Raw genomic sequence first — 20,477 nt, 5'->3', positions numbered from 1 at the left:
GAGACCTACTGGGAAAGTGAAAGGCGTTGAGTTAGGAAGAGGTGTTAGTAGTTACGAAGAGGAGTGACTGGGAAGAGAGCAAGATGCCTGATAACATTATGGAAATCAAGGGGGAAACCGTAATCACTGGGGTCCATAACACTCAATCCGCAATGCCCATGCTGTTATGGAGTTGTGCATAGCCCTCTTCATTTTTCAGTTCCTTAAAAAGAACTGAGCCGAGAAAGCAATGACACAATCATCTACTGTATGTTTTGGTTGCTTGGGTGGCCAGATCCCACACATTGTAGTTTTGGACCAAAGGAGGCTTATTTAACAAGTGTCATTTTTTTTGTGACATGCTGCAGGTGGCTCTGCTACTGCAACGTCCCCCAGTTCTGCGACAGCCTACCCCGCTACGAGACCACGCAAGTGTTCGGGAGGACGCTGCTACGCTCTGTCTTCCCTGTCATGAGACGGCAGCTGCTGGAGCAGGCACGGCAGGAGAAAGACAAGCTCACCCCAGAGAAGCGCACTCTAATCCTCACCCACTTCCCAAAGTAAGTAGAGCCTGAAAGTGTGTGTCCCCTCCAGTAATTGTAGGCGTAGTAACCAATCATCCAGTATTTGTTGTCCCCTTTGGAAACCTCAGGTAATAATAATATAGTAAACCTTTGGAGGGTTGACTACTGTAGGGCTTGTTTTTATCCTCTGACTGTATATTTTGAGCAGTGCCTACACCAACCACACATTTCGCATAGTGTTGCATCTTTTTATATTTCAATTCCACTTTCTTGCATTTCACTGCTGCTTCTAACATTTCACTGCTGCTTGTGGCATTTCTGTAAATATGAATTGGAAACGTCCTGTAAAACACCTAACTTTTGCTTTGTACACTGGATTTTTGCACCTGAATACTTAAGTGTCTGTTGTATGCTTTGTAAAAACCATACAATTATTTGCCATCAAGGGCCTTAAATTCTCCAAGGCTTCGAGACCTGATGGGTTTAACTCAGCCTTTTACAGGACCTTCTGGCCCACTCTGCACCCACTAATGAATACACTTTTTAATGCTATAGCCACTAGGGGGACAGTAATGCCAGCCATAACTGAGGCAGGAGTGTCAGCCATTCTTAAAAAGGGGAAGGATCAGAACAATGCAGCTCCTGGAGACCTTAATCTTTATTACATTTCTAAAATTTACACATAACTCATATCAAACTGTCGTTTTATGCAAGACATGGTTCACCCCGATCAGGTAAGATTAATTCCCAAGAGAAGGGGCGGGGGGCGAATAACACAAAAACAGTCCTACATCACATAACTAATGAATGAAATGATGCAGTATTCTTATACGTATTCCATCATCTCCCTGTGTTTGTTTTGTGTGTCCTAAGTTGGCAGGGTATGCCCAGACCTGGGTCCCTTGCCCACTTCACCACTGGATTCAAGCTAGCCTGCCTGATGAGGGGTGTTACCCCGAAACCGGTCCCAGGATGCTTGTTTCCGGTCTAGGGAAGACCTGGCTTGGCAGTTCGGGCTGGACTGTTCCCCAGAGGCACAGAGTTGATACTGATTTGCATATAGCTGGGTCTGAACTGGGTTGGCGAAGTGAGCTAAAGAATGATGATGGATTCAACCCAGATCTGTGACTGGGGGCGAGTGTCTGAAAAGTTTCAGCGCTACGTCCATCATCTTCTTGTGTTTGCTTTGGATAAGAATGCACCCTCTCATATTCCTGTTTAGAATGAATGTCTGGTAACAGTCTTAAGGAAGAAGGGTGTAGCGTACTATAGATGTTTTGAACTGTGACCTACCTTGAGTTTAGAGGCTAGGGCAACAATAGATGCTAGGTTATCCAAGTTCAAAAGGTGCACCTTTCTCTAGACCTGCTAAATAAATTTAAAAAAAGCATTCTAAAAAATCAGTGTGCAAGGAGGGTGCAAGTCTGGATGCTGGAAACTGCCATAGGGGCACTGCTTCTGTCCCCTTCCACCAACAAATGCCCCCTCACCCAACAAACAAAACAAGCATTGGCATAGCCAATAGGTCTTGCCTTTTGGACCTTATAAGTGTTTAGCCATGCAACAGTTGATGTTGTTGCACCAAGGCTATTGTGCTGCATAACTAAATACTTATAAGGTCCCAAAGGCGAGACCTATTGGCTATGCCAATGCTTGTTTTATAGTAGTATGCTCGCCTGGCGCGAGGCACTTGAAATCTACAAGTGGAGACTAAATAAAAGTTGCCTCCAAGTAACAAGTTTTTCAGGGTTATCTGCAGTGTCCTGCAGAAATCTCAAGGTGCTCTGTGGAGACGTGGGCTGCCCCAGTTTCTTTCCTTAACGTTGTGTCTGGATAGTTTTAAATAGATCCCGTTAGACATACGGGAATACATGGAGAGGAAACATGATGGCGCTAGACGCTTGAGATCTCTGCGGATGCGCCAGGTTGCTCAGAGTTTACATTTCAGACATGTAACCGGATGTAGGCCACAATGTAGCGCACATGTATAAATATGGCGGAAGTGGGCGAGTCACCTGTTAACACAGCCCGATGCTCTTGACAGAAACGGCTGAAACAAAGTGTCCGCTGGCCACTATTACAAGACTTTATAAACCGCGAACGTCTGCCAAAATATCTCCTCTTCTTAAAGTTCTTCTTCTTAATGTTAGGAGAATCCCTCGGCATTACCGGCACATTCTTCATTATTACTAGAAGTGTACAATTTTATGCAGTGGAAAATTATATTTTACGTAAAATTTTCGGCAATTACCATTTGGGGCTCTTTGCCAGGAAGTTGTAAGTAATTCCCTTTGACGGTGAAATCGCCTCTCAACGGTCTGCAGAAAGCTCCATTGGGGAAGTAGAACAACAAGTCTGTTGCTCATGATTGCCAGCTGCGCACACCTGTGTCCAGGCGCGCAACATTTTCTAGAAAGAGTTATGCAGCAAGCAGCAGAAATCCACTTAGCGAGTCCTCCTATTCTATAGTGCAATATGTTAGTGTTATCACCACCACACAGTGCGGTTTAAACCCCCAAAGTTACTAACTTGCTTCAAAATAAAGCACCCACTGATGAAAATGTGGCTTAGAAACCCGTTAGGGCCCTGTTCCTCTTAGCGGGAATTGCAGAGCATCCTAGGCCAGTCCAGCTCTGAACCGTGAGCATGAGGGCAGGGACGTCTGCATGTTTCCTCTCACGTCTCCAGTTCGCACGCTGTTAGTGTAGGCCCGCGCCAGACCCACAGCCCAGCCGAGGCGCTGGCAGCAGATGAGGAAGCCTGATCGGAATCAGAAGTGGGGGTTCAAAGTACCCTCAGGCCGAGGCTCAGGACCGCGATATTGGCTGCTGGCAGGACTCGCAGCAGATCGAGACGGACACCCTGTGCAGGCCCTGCAGGGAACTCCTGGAAGCCAGTTACTATATGTGTGTCAGGACCACTGTGATGCCGCACACACAGCTGCAGGCATGAACTGGATGAGGTACCATTCTCTAAAGATAAAGCAAAGCAGTGATGTAGTAAACAAGCAGGGGATTTTTTTTTTCCTCAGTCTGTTTATGCAGGCGCAATGCAGGTTTTGACACATTCTTTGCACTTCAGCTTATAAAGCACTCGCCAAACACTGCCCGAGTGATAGCAAAGGGAAAACAAGGGAGGTCGAGAGTGAGGCAGGCAGTAGAAGGGAAAGTAAAGAAATATAAACAAGCATGCGCGGCCACGTTAATTACAAACAGATGGCCCCTGCGCACTGCTGCTCGCTCCTGCAAGGTGGATGCCAGCACAAGCACGAGTGCTTGAAAAGAGCTGACCGATTTCTAAAGGTCATCTCCTAGAGCAGCACTTGCGCGCTGCCTAGGCTCGACCTAATAGGCAGGCTAAGGCTTCCACTGATGTCCTGGGCTGTTTTCACACTCTTTAGTGGATATCGGCTGCTTAGAGCCTCCAAAAATCAGCTGGAAACCCACTCAGTGCAGGGGTATCAAGCACCCCTTTCCTGCCATGTGTGTTATTGGCTGGTGACCGTTTGATGGGAGCTGATATTTTGTGACACATGGTGGCACCATGTGAGTTTGATAGGTCCGTTTCATTATATTGCCCTATCTCTGACCTTGTGCCAAAACCACGCTTTCTTTTATTCTCACTTTGTGAATAAGCATGTTTTATCACTTTCTCCTTCGGTCTTTCCTCTCTAAGGAAGCCCTGCTTGTGATGGCCTCTTTATTTTTTTGAAAAGTTTGCATATTCTATTGGAATGTGCTGACCTTTTGCTGAAACCCTTCGCCTTCCGTTAAACCAAACAAGACTACATATAGCTCTATGTCTTCAACTTGCACCTCCTCCCACCAAAATTGAATTGATTTCCACCGCACACAGCTCTTGTGTATTATCTTGACTGCTTTGAACGCCAACTTTCAGTGACTGCCAAGACACTTGGATTCACCTTGACACCAACCTCATCCTCAAGGAACATATTGCAGCTTACGATCATGGGCCCAATTTTTATCTTCACCAAATGTTATGGGGAAAAACGGAGATCTATAACCCTTTTCACTTTACACCCTTACATGCAGAAACTAATACACTGTAGGGAACTAGGAGCCATAATGTATACACAAACATTGAAAAGATGGGAAAGGTTGGGAGTCTATCAAATAAAAGATTTATCTGAAAGAGACACGTTAGTCATCGATTCCTTACCTTTGAATATCCCCAGACGTCAGGCTGGATCCGAAAGTTTTTCTGCTTAGCAGTACCTCTGTGTGCCAGTAGGGGGCGTCCTGCGGCTCCGGGTACGTCACTGGGGTCGTAGGCACCGAGGTGACGTCACGGAGAGTACTTAGGCGCCACCCATGCGCGTAGACGTCAGTTCTTTCTTTTTCCGCGCCGAAAGCGCAGATCCCGATTGAGCACATACCGCAGTCATTTTTGACCACTTTTTTGAGAACTTTGTCTCCTGTTCTTGTCCAAGGCCGGACTGGGAACCAAAACTGGCCCTGGCAAAGTGCTCGGCCGCTCCTCGAGAGGGGTGGGGGAAGGGGGTGGGGGGAGGTTGGGGGTGCGAGGGCCGGTTTTGGCCGATTTTGTTACAGGGCCGATTTTGCAGCTATGCTGCAAAAATGGCCCTGTTACAAAATGGCCACCCATGCGGCCCACCGGGGGATTGCCCGGTGCCCGCAACGGCCAGTCCGGGCCTGTTCTTGTCTCTTGGTGCACGCAGGGATGTCCGGCTTTAAGTCTTGCGGGTCGTGCCACCAGAATATGTCGGTGGCGGATCCCCATGATATCTGCCTCTACTGCCTGGAGCATGACCATGACTCCCGGGATTGTCGGGACTGCCGTGCCATGGCCCCTAAGGCCTTGCGGGAGCGGCGTCGGAAGTTGCTGGAGGTCCGGCATTCCTCTCACCGTGCTCCGGGTCTAGGGGCCGTTCGCGGGACCGCTCGCGGGACCAGAACCTTCGCTCCTCGGACTTTTAAGTCTTCCCCTTCAGATTCCGGTAAGCGACGCCATAAAAAGAAGTTGAAGAAGCGCGTTTGTTCTCTGACATCCCCCCGTCGCTCCCCGGAGGTGGACGTGGGGTCCGGCACTGCTGCTGCGGCTGGCTCCTTCTACCCTGGAGCCAGACGACTGGGACGGCTCTGAGAATCCCCTTGCGCGGCAGTGTGACTCCGAGCAGGATGATCTTCAAGATGCGGGTGAACTTGATGTGTCTTCTGACCCGGGGTGTGCCTCGCCTCCGCCTACTATGGAGGAAGGCGCTTCTTATACTATTGTGCTGCAGCGTGCCGTGGAGGCCCTCCATCTCGACCTCCCTACGGTGGCCCTTCAGACCAGCCTCCTTACGGAGGTGCTCCAGACGGCATCTACTTCGTCGGAGCCGCTGCTCCCTTTCAAAGAGGCCCTTACATAAGTCCTCTTGGGTACTTGGTTGCGACCGGCCTCGGGGGCACCAGTGGATAAGAACGTCGCTAGGCGTCATCGTCCGGCACCTGGTGATCCCGCCTTCTTGACTACTCACCCCACGCCTGAGAGTCTGGTCATTCAGGCCTCAACATCGCAGAGTGCCTTTCCCTCGCTCTGACGGATAAGGACTCTAAGAGGCTGGACCAATATGGCAAGAGGTTGTTCTCAGCTAGTTTGGGGTTGAGATCGGTTAATACCGCCTGCTTATTTACTCCCACGCAGTGTGGGATATGGTGTGGAGGTTCTGCCTCAGTGCTCTTAGGAGATCCAGGCTATCCTTTCCCAAGCGATTGCGGAGGGCAAGGATGCGGCGAAGTTTGTCATCTGGTGTGGTTTGGACACCGCTGATTCGCTGGGCAGAGCGATTTCCACGATGGTGACTTTGCGGCGCCACCCCTGGTTGCGCTCTACTGGGTTCTCGCCAGATGTCCAGAGCTTGCTCATGGACATGCCCTTCGATGGCTCCCGTCTATTTGGTGACAAGGCGGACAATGCCCTGGAGCGCTTTAAAGACACACGCGCCACAGCTAAGTCTTTGGGTCTTTCCACAAAGCCCCCTGCCACGTCTGGGTTTCGTTCCTTTCGTGGTCAGGGTAAGAGCACACAAGCACGGTCCTTCACTAAGCCTGGGCAGAACCAGCCCCAGCGCGGCCGTGGCTTCTGCAAGGGTGGGTTGGGTTATCAGCGAGCGGGTCAGTCTACCTCCACCCCGGCTGCTTTCCCCTCCAAACTTTCCTAATCCGAGCTTCAGGGAGCACCCCACGCCAGTTCGTGGCAGGGTTCGCCATCACCCCCACCAGTGGCGCGGGGTTACATCGGACAGATGGGTGCTGCAGATAATCTGTCAAGGTTACTCGCTCTCCTTTCTCAGTGCCACCGCGTGTCGGGGGATCATTTGGCTCTTCTCCATAAGGAAGTCACGGCCCTCCTGGCCAAGGGGACCGCTGAGTACGTTCCCGATCAGGAAGTAGGGAGTGTTGCTATTCTCACTACTTTCTGGTTCCCAAGAAGGAAAAGGGGGGCTTGCGCCCCATCTTGGACCTCCGGGACGTCAATCGCTTCCTCCGGAAGGAGAAGTTCAAGATGCTGGACCCTGGAGACTGGATGGTAGGGTTGGACTTGCAGGACGCTTATTTTTACAGCCCTGTCCTGCCGGGCCACTGGCGTTACCTGCGTTTTATGGTAGGACAGGAGCATTTTCAGTTTGCTGTGCTCCCCTTTGGCCTTACCACGCACTCGGGTGTTCAAGAAAGTGATGGCGGTGATCGCAGCTCATCTGCGCAGGTCCGGGTTGTCAGTCTTCCCCTACCTCGACGACTGGCTGTTGAAGGCGGTCTCGCCCCAGGCAGTCGTCATCCACCTCCAGATTACGGCCGACCTCCTGCATTTTCTGGGTTTCTCCATCAATGTGCCGAAGTCGCACCTAAGTCCCTCTCAGGAGCTCCCCTTCATCGGAGCGGTTCTGGATTCGAAGCGGTTTCGGGTTTATCCTCCCAAGCAGCGAGTCTGGGATATTCAGGCTATGATTCCCACCTTTCAGCCTCTGTCCCGGGTTTCGGTCAGGATGACCCTCAGACTGCTGTGCCTGATGGCCTCCTGCATCTTGCTGGTGATGCACGCCAGATGGCACATGCAAGCTCTGCAGTGGGACCTGAAGTTCCAGTGGGCACAGCGTCAGGGCAACCTGTCCAATCGCGCCCAGATCTCGGAGGGTGCTGCACGACAGTTGCAGTGGTGGCTCACGGACTGCGATTGGGTCAGTGGCAGATCCCTCTCCCTTCCCCAACCAGAGCACACCGTAGTGACGGATGCGTCCCTCCTGGGATGGGGAGGCCACATGGTAAAGGCAGAGATCAGCAGCCTCTGGTCTCCGGTGGAGTCCTGGCTCCATATCAACCTTCTGGAGCTGCGGGCGATCCGGCTTGCACTGAAGGCACTCCTTCCCTCTGTCCGGTGAAGTGTAGTGCAGGTGTTCATTGACAACACCACCGCCATGTGGTATTGCAACAAGCAGGGCGGGGTGGGGTCCTGTGCCTATGTCAGGAGGCTCTGCGCCTCTGGACGTGGCTGGAACATCAAGGCATTACCTTGGTGGTTCAACACCTGGCAGGTTCTCTGAACGCCAGGGCAGACGAACTCAGCCGCCGGTGCTTGATGGATCACGAATCGCGTCTGCACTCGGACGTGGCGCATGGTCTCTTTCTGCAGTGGGGAGAGCCTTGGCTAGATCTATTCGCCACAGAAGAGAACGTGCAATGTCATCTGTTCTGTGCGTTGGAATTTCCAAGGCGGCACTCGCTTGGATACGCTTTTCATCGCGAGTAGAGCTGCGGTCTGTTGTACGACTTTCCGCCTATACCTCTTCTGCCCAGAGTGCTGAAGGAGATCAGGCGCGACCGGGCACAAGTCATTCTAGTGGTTCCGGACTGGGCTCGAAGAGTATGGTATCCCGAGCTACTCAGTATGAGCATCGATCCCCCGATCCGACTGCCTCTTCGGGAGGATCTCCTGTCGCAGCAGCAGGGGACAGTCCTCCACCCAAACCTGTCCAGTCTCCACCTCCATGCGTGGAGATTGAGCGGCGATAGTTGACACCTTTTTATCTTCGTCCCGCAGTCTGTGATGTCATTCTGGCAGCCAGGCCTCCCTCCACTAAAGCTGTATACGCCTGCAGGTGGAACAAATTTGTGGCATGGTGCACAGCAAAGGCTGTGAATCCCCTTTCTGCCCCTCTTTCTGAAGTTCTTCTGTCCCTTCTCTCTTTGGCCCAGCAGGGCTCTGCTCTGGGCACTATCAAAGGTTACCTTTCGGTCATCTCTGCCTTTCTGCGGCTTCCAGATCAGCCTTCTCTTTTTAAGTCCCCGGCTGTTAACCGTTTTCTTAAAGGCATTACTCGCACGTTTCCACCTCTGCCCTTCATCATGCCTCAGTGGGACTTGAATCTTGTCTTGACTTTTCTGAAGTGCGCTCCCTTTGAGCCCCCTCATAACTGTCCCTTACGTCTTTTTACTCTCAAGACTGCTTTCCTGGTAGCTATTACCTCTGCCAGGAGAGTGAGTGAGCTCCAGGCTCTCTCTTCCAAACCTCCTTTCCTTTCTGTTCATCCGGACAAGGTGGTTCTAAGGATCCGTCCTTCTTTCTAATAAATAAATACATTTCTTGCTGAAGGTTGTCACGCCCTTCCACATCGGGCAGACCATCACTTAGCCCACCTTCTTTCCGCCTCCGCATCCTTCAAGGGAAGAGGAGAGGCTCCACCGCCTGGACCCAAAACGTGCGCTCGCATTCTGTCTGCAGCGTACACAGCAGTTCCGGGTGGATGATCAACTCTTTGTTGGCTACATGGGCGCCAAGAAAGGTCGGGCGGTGCACAAACGGACCATCTCTCAGTGGGTCGTTCTGTGCATCAAAGCATGTTACTCCTTTGCCAAGAAGGAGCCTCCTGTGGGGCTTAGTTCCCATTCGACCAGGGCATCTACAGCTACTACTACCTTGGGACATGGTGTTCCCTTGTAGGACATTTGTCAGGCAGCTAAGTGGGCCTCGCTGCACACGTTTACCAAGCACTATTGCCTTGACAGTCAGGTCTGGAGAGACTGCTTTTTAGGCCGTTCTGTGCTCCGTGACTTTTTGGTGTAATCCTGTTTGCAGACCCACCACCAAGGTTGGTATTGCTGGGGTATCTATTCTAAGGTAAGAAATCTATCACTAACGTGTCTCTTTCAGATGCACAAGTTACTTGTGTAACGATATATCTGTAAGAGACATCAGTTAGTGATAGATTCCTTACCGCCCCAACCATCCTCCCCGTTCTGCGAACTGATTACCAGCGAAAGGGTCATCCCTTTTTGTCAGTATCTTGCATGGCTCTGTGTTTTGGTGCGGAATAGTTGTGTACAGAACTGACGTCAGCGCGCATGGGTGGCGCCTAAGTACTCTCCGTGATATCACCTCGGCGCCTACGATGCCAGTGACTGACGCAAAGCCGCAGGACGTCACCTACTGGCGCGCAGAGGTACTGCTAAGTAGAAAAACTTTCCGGATCCAGCCTGACTCCTGGGGATATTCTATGGTAAGGAATATATATCACTAACTAATATCTCTTACAGTTACACAAGTAAGTAACTTGTGCATTAGTACAAGGAGAGATTAAGTCATCGGAACAAGTAAGACAAGATAAAACAGAAGAAGCCTCGACCCTGGTATTTTCCTACCTCCAAATCTCGAGTCTAGTTCAAAAGGTATGGCTCCCCCAGGGCTCATTTCCCGCAACCGTTACCCATGCATTGTATGTCAAACAATTGCCGGGTATTGGGAACCGGTATCCTATTCTTCAGCAGCAAATTTATGATCAAATACTCCAAAGAGCTCTTTTAAAAATATAGGAGACCCCAGAGTGTCACATAGAACGAGCACAATGGAAGGACTACAATAAATGGTCCTTCAATGCCATTTGCGGGGCGAATTTTAAACTTATGGAACTTTTCTCCAAATGGCAATTATATTTCACCCCCAAGAATTTGCATAAAATATTACAGAAATATCATCAAGTTGCCCTATATGCAATTATCAAGGAGGAGACTGGCTTCATATGTGTTTCTCTTCTCCTAAACTGACCGACTACTGGACTTCCAGTCTATCAGTCGGAAACTTAAACATGATATAGACCTCAATCCTATGGCTATTCTGCTCGGGATCCTGAATCCAACTTAAAAGGTGCGACAAAAACTATTGGTTTTTAATGCTTCTTTAATAGCTAAATCTTTGATTTTACAAAATTGGATATCGCCAGATTCAGCTAAATTTGTACAATGGATAGTCAAAATGAAAAGCATAAAAGAAAGAGAAAAACTATATTCCTCAGTATAGGGGCCATCTAGAAATGTGCACAAATATGGGGGGTAGACTAAGATTAAACATCCGTAGACGATACACAAAAACAAAAGGTTAAGAAATGGGCACGAACAACTAGCAACATTAGAATCATCTATTACACATTCCATTACAGTCTATTTATTGCACTTTACATATATCTACTAGACATAGACAATTAGCAGTAGCAACAAGAATTTTGAATATATTATGTATATTTCTTTATCAGATAAAAAATACGTTTTGTACTTTGATATAGATGTTCATCCCAAAGCATTTAAGAATTCCATTTTACATGATTATTCACTGTACTCGAATTATGAACTGTCATTGAGATTCTACTTTATCCTTCTTTTTCTATATCATGGATCTGTGATTGATTAAATAAATAAAGTTTATATAAAAAAAAGAGAAAAATAAAATAAGCAAAAAAAGGAACATATTGCAAAAAGAGAAATAATGAAGGCCTGGTACTAGCTCTCTCTTCTAAAGAAATTAAATCTGTTTCTTCCAGAAAGCGACTTGAGAACTGCTGTTCAAACCCTTGTACTCTTGAATTTGGATGGTGGCAATGCCCCACGCCATGGCCTCGACACCTCACACAAGCACTCCTAAGGGGCATTCACTGCAGTGTGTCTCATCGAGGACCTGAAAACATATGATCACATGACCTCCGTCTTTATAGGACTTCATTGGCTCCTTTTGTCATCCTACAAAAAATCTCCAAAACCAGCTGCATCATTTACAAAGCCATCACGACCAGCACCTCGGCTTACCTTGCAGACAGCTCACCATCTCTGGTGGTTCTCATCACACCCACTGCCAACACACCATCAGGCTGCAGAGCAAGTGGTATAAAAGGAAAAACCAAGACAGCAGGCCTTTTCCATCAATGCTTTGAAGCTCTGGAACGACATCCCTGTATCCATCAGGACTCTCCTAACGCTTCTCCAGTTTAGGAAAGAGTTGAAGTCTTTCCTCCTTAAAGAACATCACATCAGAATGAATTAAGCTTTTAGAACCAGTTCTTCACCTGTTACTCGTTGATGTATGCCTGTCTCGGACCATGGACAGTGCTCTGCTGCCTTTTTGCTAGGTTTGTGCTATAGAAATACCATATGCTTAAATATGTCCATATGCTACTTTCTGTGCAGTGTACCCACTGGCCTAACGCACATTAAATAGAAATATTTAACTAATTAGTTAAATACTGTTTCTAATACTTCATTTAAGTTTTTCTTACCCTTCAGTCGAAGCTCCCTCATATGCAATGCAGAAGGACAAAATAAACATTTATTTTTGAAATGTCAATATTTTCTGATTAATAAATGAGATTCCCGACTGCTGCTCGTTGGCCTCCTGCTTGTAGCGCACTCATTTGCATCTGTTGACAAATGTGGTGCTTTTCCATTGATTAACATGCAGGTCTGATTCTCGCTGTTTTCTCAGGACCAGTTGAGTCCTAAGAACTCATTGCCCTTACCTGCTTGAAGTAATTCTGTAACTGGAAACCGCTTATTGGAAGTTGTCTGCTCTTGCGCGCTCCTCAGTTCTGGCGAGCCAGCCCTTTCTGCACAGGTTTCGCGCACCTGCCTCCGTTCCATAATTTCCATGACATCCAGACCTCAGGAAGTGGGCTGGATTTACTTTGCCTTCCTGTTTTTGATGAGATTGGACATGCACCAAGAGGGCTCTGTCATCCCTGTTTCTCTCCCCCGATATCAAAACTTCTGAGGTGCCCCTCTTGAGTGAGCTGCAAGAACAGCCCTGGGTTGTGTCAAATCATTCCCAGAGCTGAGAACCACACCCTCTGGTCTACCATTTTTTCAGCTCGTGCATGCTCTGCTTACACCTTCGTTATAGGTATTCCTCATTCCGATGATCAGCAGAAAGCATTACGTATAATATTTGTATTCTACTGGGAGCATCAGGAATGTAAAGTGCTGCACATAAGAACATAAGATAGTGTGCTTTGAGCCATCCAGTCCAGAGGAGATCGATGTGCTGGGGAGAGGGGTGTGGACAGATGCAGCCGGGGCTCTGGCAAACGTCGCACTAGGCCTTATTTTTATTATGTATATACAATACGTATAATTATTCGGGGCATTGGTCGGTACAACCTCAGACCATGAGCTGCGTCTGTCTAATCAGACTCGAGGGTAAAATGTAAAATGTAAATAGCCGACTAGTGTTCTTACTGGTACAGACAGCACTTGCTGCAGCAGTACTGAAGAAGCCACAGGGTTCCTCGTCCTGCGCAGTCTCGAACAGGACGAGGAACCCTGTGGCTTCTTCAGTACTGCTGCAGCAAGTGCCGTCTGTACCAGTAAGAACACTAGTCTGCTATTCCTGAGCCTTCGTACCAGTTCCTCGTGAACGTTGATGTGAGTCGCCCACCCAGGGATGAAATCACCAGATCCTTAACTCCAGATGGCCGACTAGGGCAGCCCAGGACACTGGGGTCACTGGAGTGCACAGCTCTCAAGGGTATGAGTTGAGTATGCATTGATATTTGTGCTGCGTCTGTAGATCATGGTTTGTTGGGTCTATTTCCTTCCTGAGGCAGGTGAAGACAAGCTCCTCAAATGGACTTCCCTTTACTTTCTTTAACCCAAATGCAAGAAAGGTAATGAGAAGGACAGTGGCATGCAAACCATCCAGCGCCTCCTAGGCAACCGGACTCAGTGAATTGAGTTAAACTAGACTTGTCGAGCATGCAAATACTCAACGACCCCTGGCTGTTCTGGTGCTGTATGAGGGCGAAGCCTCGCTACGTCTTGCACTGACCGTTCTTCAGGTAAGATGGCGTAGAGAAGGGTGCACAAGGCAATGTACAGTTCAGTACTTGCTTGCACCCTGGCTTGCTACAGCCATGACTAGTGCAATCCAATAAATTAACTGACTTCTGATGCCCGATTCGAGCGCTGCTCCCAAGGCACTGGGTTCTAAGGAAGATACATTGATTGCAAGCTAGGAAATTAAGAGGCAGGGGCAACATCTTATGTGCCTGACCCCTCTTTGGAGGGATTGTGCCACTCCTAGGACTGCGCACCATCATATCGACTTTCACTCGATTTTGATTCTGTGACTTCCAATGGTCATGTTCGCCATCTTCAAATAAGGTGGTCCCTGCTTCTAGCATTTATGAATAGACTGCAGATAACTAGGCCATTGTATTTTATTTGTTGCAGTCTCTCAATTTGCTCCTTGTTCAATTTCTTCCCACAGTCTCAGCAAAGACATCTCCGGAGCCTTCTTTTTTAGTTCAAATCTTTATAAAAGGATGAAACCAATGTTGACGCGTGCCCCAGGCAAACAAAAGTAACTTTGTTTCTCACTCATTTCCTCATTTCGTTTGTGACGTGGCTTGGCTTCCTGTCACCACCAGGTCGGTGATGGCGAAATTGTGAGTCTGAGGAATGAGATGCAGATGCTTGTGGTCGCAAACGCTAAGACTTGCAGACCCTGCCCTGCATATAGCCACTTGGGAGCACCAGCTTCAGGCATTATTGCTTTACATATTGGCAACATTGATGCCTATGTTTCCAGTCCCCGAAATCAAAAGCCCTTCTTATGAACCAGCCTCAAAAGAAGGCTGGGCAGTCTCCAATCTTCCTGTATGATTCATTTGAAGTTTGGCTCCAGGTCATATCCTGTGCCTGAATTTCTAGAGCTATTTGTTCCTATACATATGCCTTTCAGCTCCTCCCCCCTTCATGCTCCTCACCTGGGTCTAGCTCTGGCGGCTGATTGCTCTTTTCAGTCTAGACTATGGTATCTCTGGGTCTCTCTGGGCTACAGTGACCATACCTGCGTTTAGATGGGTCCTTGGTAATTTGTGAGGGCTGTGGCTCGTGATAAAACAACTTTACTCACAGTCTTATCCTAGATATTAAGGTTTTACCAAGGTCAACAATCCACTTGTTCTTGCAGGGCAGAGCTGTGTGGTTCCAACCTGATGAATGGCAGTCCAGGACATAATCTCTTCTGTTAGCCCAACCCAGCTAACAACAAAGTCTGCAGCCTAAGTTACTTCTAACTAAAAGCACATATCTTTCTGCAGCCCTTGCCAAGACTTCTGTCCTAATCAGAACAGCCCTTGAACCAAGACTGAGTGAAGGCTTGTAGCCTCAGCCGTTGAGGAATATATCCCCCACTTAAAAGGCTGCAGACCATCCATCGTCGGTGTGGTTTTGCAGACCCCTGAATCCTCATCCATGCACTTTCAAAGGCTGACAACAGAAATGAAGAAAGGAGAACACAACTCTCCTTGTGCGAGGATCAGAAATAACATCAACTTTGGTGTAAGAGGTCACATTATCTTTTAGCTCTGCTAACATCCCTAAAACTTACCCTGGGTTGTCACCCTTGGTTCAGCGCTCAGTTGCATCCTGGCTAGGTTTGCCACATGTAAGGGCCCTCCAGTACAGGCACTCATACAGAGGGAGCGAGAACTGGTTTAAACTGTAGCAGTGGATTCTCATCATTTTGGCATCACATAGGAGTGAAGCAGCTGAACCTTTGGTGCTTTGCAGAGCATGACTAGTATGTGAGAGATGGCACAACTGAACTTTTTGGGCAGTGTAGTCTAAATTCTGAGAGAAAGCACAGGTAAGAGTCTGTCAAAGTTTCTTCTAAGAAATGTCTAGGGTGAGTGGGAGTTTAAATCTAGGGAATTGACTGGTGTCAGGTGAAAAGTGGTGTTCTGGTATTCAAAGTTTCATCAACAGTCACAAAGCAAGGCTCATTTCAAACCATACCCACATGATTTGATAATTCAACCAATGTTTTGTGATTTATGAAGTCTGTTGTGTGAGCAGTGCGAAATTGTCAACTTGGGACGAATTACCATTCTTGATCAGGAGAATGATGACCATCTGTAAAAAAGTTCTGTTACCCAAACTGCTCTGTGTAGTCATCAACTGAACCTTTTGTATTCCCAAGTAGTTGTTTCGAGACCTTGACTATCTCCTAGGGACGTGTGTCCGATTATTGGGCAGAACTAAAGAAGTAAAACGTACCAGAATATATTTGGCATATGAACGGGACATCGAATGAACCTCTTGTGTGCTGAATGTATTTAGCCACTCAGCAGCAACACTGGGTAGGTTTGATCAGAGAAAAGAGGCAGGGTAGAATTGACAATGAGAAAGTACCAGAGTGACATTGATGCTGGCAGTGTTAAGGGTGTTGGGTGGTGTCAATCGATTGACAGGTGACTGGGGTCCCTTTGTTACGCTCAATCAGGTTAGACCATTTTCTGTACATTTGGGTACATTTCATTGGATTAGCAATGTACTCTTTGGGTTTAAGTGGGCTGACTAAAACCGGTGAAATATTTGATTACTAAGTGTTTACGACCAATGGAAACTTTACTCCGCTTTGATACGGGAGAGGCCTTCAGATATATACACAGTTTTGGCACTTTCTGTGATGTAATTGGAAGGGCGTTGTGCTAACAACACCCGCCCCCAAGAGCACTTTATTAAATATTTTAAGGAAAGGTGAAGGTCGTAGTACTGCCAAAGACTGTGTGGTTGGATGTCCTTTGGACATCTTAGGTGCATCGGATGTATGCAATTCTTAATTAGGCTCCAAGTTGACAGATGCACAAGGGGCTAACTCTGCAACTTTGTAAGGCTGGTACGCTGATCTTGTACGGTTGGTATCCATAGTGTTAAATATGTATAAGGGTAACATAAACAGGACTTGAATGAGCCCCGGGAGCAGAATTTGGAACGGCTATATCTAGGAAGATCACCATATCTGGGATCCAGAATATGAAATGAAACTTAAATTGCTCTGGTTGGAATACGATGGATGCAGAAGGAAGTATCTTTAGATGCACTTTTCAAGAGCGACTACTGAATGGGTCCGATATTGAAGACCAAATCCTGTTGAATGTTGCAAGGCAGGATTATAGAGATACTGATAATGTATGGAGTGGCTATCTATATATTTAGAGAACTTTGGTGGCACCAGTGTGTCTGGGAAATTGGATTACACCTAGTATCATTCTCGAATGATTGTTATTGCCTGAAGAGTGCTTATCAGTGCTGATCATGAGACAAGGCCCTGTGTGTGATAGAAGGTATTCCTGGTGTTAATAATGAGTGAGAGTTAGAAAAGGATAAAGGAAGGTAGGCGGAAAAAGAGGAAGAGGCGTGCACATACTAAGGTGAATAGAACAGGTGGTCCTAAAAAAGATCACACATTTTGAGGATGTCATCAGTTAGTGAAATGTGGGCTTGACCTTACCAGTAACAATGGCGAGCACTCTTGTACAATAAGCGTGTGTGTGTGTATTTTAAGAAAACAACCTGTGTAAGTGTGACCTGCACATCTGGCTGCAACCCATATGTTATTGTTCAGAAGGAGTCAATTGAATGTGATGACTGGAATCATATGGCACTGTTGTAACATTGTAAGTGGCATCTTTCACACCTATTATTATTCATTCTGTTTGGTCACGTCTTTGTTAACAGTGCCAATTTAACTCATAGTGTCAATTCAAAATTCTTACTATGTGCACCTCCATATTGTCTGCCCCTAGATTTCTTTCCATGTTGGAGGAAGAAGTGTACAGTCATAATTCTCCAATTTGGGATCCAGATTTTCTGTCTCCATCTTCTCACTGTGGTCAGCTGGGAATCCAAACAGGTAATTTGCACAGTACAATGAAGGATATGTCCTGGTAGCAAGAGAAGGCAGCTCAGAGATGTGCCAAACTACAGCCTCAATAGGAATTGAAAAGCTATATAAATCTGATACAAATACTAAGTTCATTAACTTTATACCTCCTCTGCAACTTTGCAGAATGAAATGTGTAAGTGATTTACATATTCATGTCTGATTTTTCCTATTAAACCAATACTTAGGCTGTTAAATCCCATTAAAGCCACAATTTGGTAATGCACAATATGCACTGCAACATCCACGCAACAGTCCACTTCAAACAAGAATGTGCTGATCCCCTCTGGATGTAGGCACCTCTAAAGGGCTGGGCTTATGATTTTTGATTCTCAGTTCCCTTTTTTCTTACAGAACATGCAGTGTGTTGGCCCATTATGTTCTAGGCATGTGTGGCTGTATATTCATATACTGTGCATACTCCTGCCATATAGTGTTGGGTCCGGATGCGTGCAAGTTTTTCTTCGAACAAGACTTCCCAAGTTACGAGGTATGGTGACTCCACCTATTGCTGGTAATGCGCATGGGCATCAGCTCCATTGTTAGATTGTTTTCTTTCTGCCGCCGGGTTCGGACGTGCATTACTGAGCTCCAGATTGGCACTCATGGTGATTTCTTAGTGCCGCCTTAGTTCCTTTCCCTTCCATTGGTATTGTTGTTTTCTGCGTTATCCTTTACTGCGTCGAATCAACACGTGGGTCAGGGATTGGAACAAATTTGGCACCCCTGTAGGGGCCTTGCACTTCAGGGCCTTCATTATCCTTTGTTCACAGCAAACGTGTCTTGCCTGTTATGGAATGGATGCCTTTCCGCTACTGTCCTCAGTGTTGTGCCAAATACTCCAGGACCAATCTACCCAGGTCTGCAACCTCGGTCTTTCCCCAGAGCACGAGGAGGCCTCATGCGGTGCCTGCCTCTCCTTTTGTTAGAAGAAAACCCTTTGCTACGATCAGGCTCGAAGTCTTGAAATATCGCAGAGGAGTGACAACTTTATTCCGGACATCTTTGGTACTCAGCACCTTGGGGGTGAGTCTCAGTTAGAGCCATCAGCTGCCAAGGAAGAGGCCTTCTCACCAGAGCCCAGCTTGGGTTCTGACCAGGAGATAGAGAACTTACTTTGATTTCTAACCTGCATCCCTTGCACTGATCCCACGCTGAGCACCATTTACTAAGGGGACAGGCATCCAACCTCGAAGCCTGCCAACAGGCTTCTTGTCCTCTGTTGCTTTCCAGGCCATCATCCGCACTGATTGCACACTTCAAACTCTGCACAGAAGGAAATTCTGAAGCATTCATTTGGCGTAGCCCAAACCCTCGACACCGGCAGCTTTTTTGGAGCAGCTCTTAGAACCAAAGCCTTCTGCATTGAAGCCTCATTTGAGGTCGATGATTCACATGCCTGCACCAAAGCACTCAACGTCGAGATCTGCCTCCTCCGCAGCTGTTTCAAACCAGTTCTACAGACTGGATGCATTCTTGACCAGGCACGGGCACAGACCAAGCTTGGCTCCGCAGCCAAAGAGCAAGAGGAGACATGACATGACAAGGCAGCCAGCCCTCCACCATTGCCTTACCCACCCCTCTCCTCCTCCTCCTCTTCCTTGCCCCCTCTCAACCTGCTGATGCCCCTCTCCTATCTCCTCTTGATTCACTACACTCAAAGTTTGGGGGCATAGTCCAGGGTACTCAGTGAACTCCTATCACCGGCATCCCCGTGATGATCCTGGGATGATCATGATGTAGATCTTCCTGGGGACATGTACTCTGACCTTTATACCGTCCGTCCGTCCCTCCCTCCAGATGACACTGCCTCCTACCACGAGAGCCTAGCAAGTCGCCATATTTTCACATGGTGGAAATGCATAAAGACGCCATCGATGAGGATTTCCTGATGAAAACCCTCTTTCTTTCTGCGCTGTATGCAGTACCTGCCAATGCTGAAGGGGATGCTCAGACCGGCTCCTGATATTTTCAAGGAACCTGTTAAAGCCCGGGTGTCACCCCTATGGTGGCCAAAATATAGATTTCCTCTCTATCAGACCCGGTCTACATCAAAGGCCAATGCCCCACGACTCATTGGTAGTCCATACCACCCACAAACTGGCCAACGCACAAGGCACCAGCCAGATAAGAAAAAGTAAAATAATTGATGCGGCTGGAAAACACGACTCTGCTGAATTTGCACCTCACTGGCGAATTGGTAATTCAATTGGATTACTTACTAGATATGATTGACAGGGCACACTGGGATGAAATGGAGGGGCTCCTCCTGCACCTCCCAGATGAGTACCGCAAAGAGGGTCAGGAGTTGGTCTCTGAAGGCAAACTCATCTCGAATAACTTCATATGCTGTGTCCTGGATGCTGCTGACACTGCGGCTCGTGACAATAACACTAGCGTCCTCATCCGTAGGCATGCCTGGCTCCGTGACTCTGACCTCAAGCCAGACGTTTAACAGCATCTTCTCAACCTACCCTTCGATGGGGAACACCTCTTCGGATTGCAGGTTGATCAGTTTCTGGAGAAGATCAATAAGGACATGGAGTCCACCAAGGCCATGGGCACCCTTCAAACATCCTCCTCTTGTGGGGCCTTTTGGGAGCCCTTTTCAGAGGCCACTTTCCCAGAGGATTCAACCAAGTTTCAACGCCAACAGCCTCAACAAGGGGATACTTTGGTAACTTCCATGGTACCTACAGAAATACCAGCTTCTAAGGAAGAGGTAATGGTGGTTCCCCAAAGGAAGCTGCCCCCCAAACAGTGACTTACCGCACACCCCAACCCCGATCACACAACACCTGTCGGGGTCGACTCCAAGGGGTCTACACCACATGGCAGTTCACCTCAGACCAGTAGGTGTTAGATACCATACTCCATGGTACTGTTTGGAGCTCACTTCCGCTCCTTCATACATCCCACCATCTGACACATCCTCTCTCCACAACACCAATGCCTACTTCGGGAAGA

General features: G+C 47.8%; 1 protein-coding gene across 2 annotated transcripts in view; it reads left to right on the top strand.

The window, feature by feature from the left end:
- KAT2B (lysine acetyltransferase 2B) overlaps positions 1 to 20,477 on the top strand; it is a 303,093-nt gene that overhangs the window by 171,343 nt on the left and 111,273 nt on the right. For both annotated transcript variants that reach the window (XM_086942167.1, XM_086942165.1), the window contains exons 6-7: positions 348 to 539; positions 17,374 to 17,480. In XM_086942167.1, coding sequence (XP_086798293.1) covers positions 348 to 539; positions 17,374 to 17,480 — 299 coding nt within the window. The remainder of the gene's footprint in view (positions 1 to 347; positions 540 to 17,373; positions 17,481 to 20,477) is intronic.

The sequence above is a fragment of the Lissotriton vulgaris genome, chromosome 10 (genome assembly GCF_964263255.1).
Source record: "Lissotriton vulgaris chromosome 10, aLisVul1.2, whole genome shotgun sequence".
In the NCBI taxonomy this organism is placed as follows: Eukaryota; Metazoa; Chordata; class Amphibia; order Caudata; family Salamandridae; genus Lissotriton; species Lissotriton vulgaris.
The sequence above is the reverse complement of the archived record's forward strand: the minus strand, read 5'-3'. Positions and strand labels throughout refer to the sequence as shown.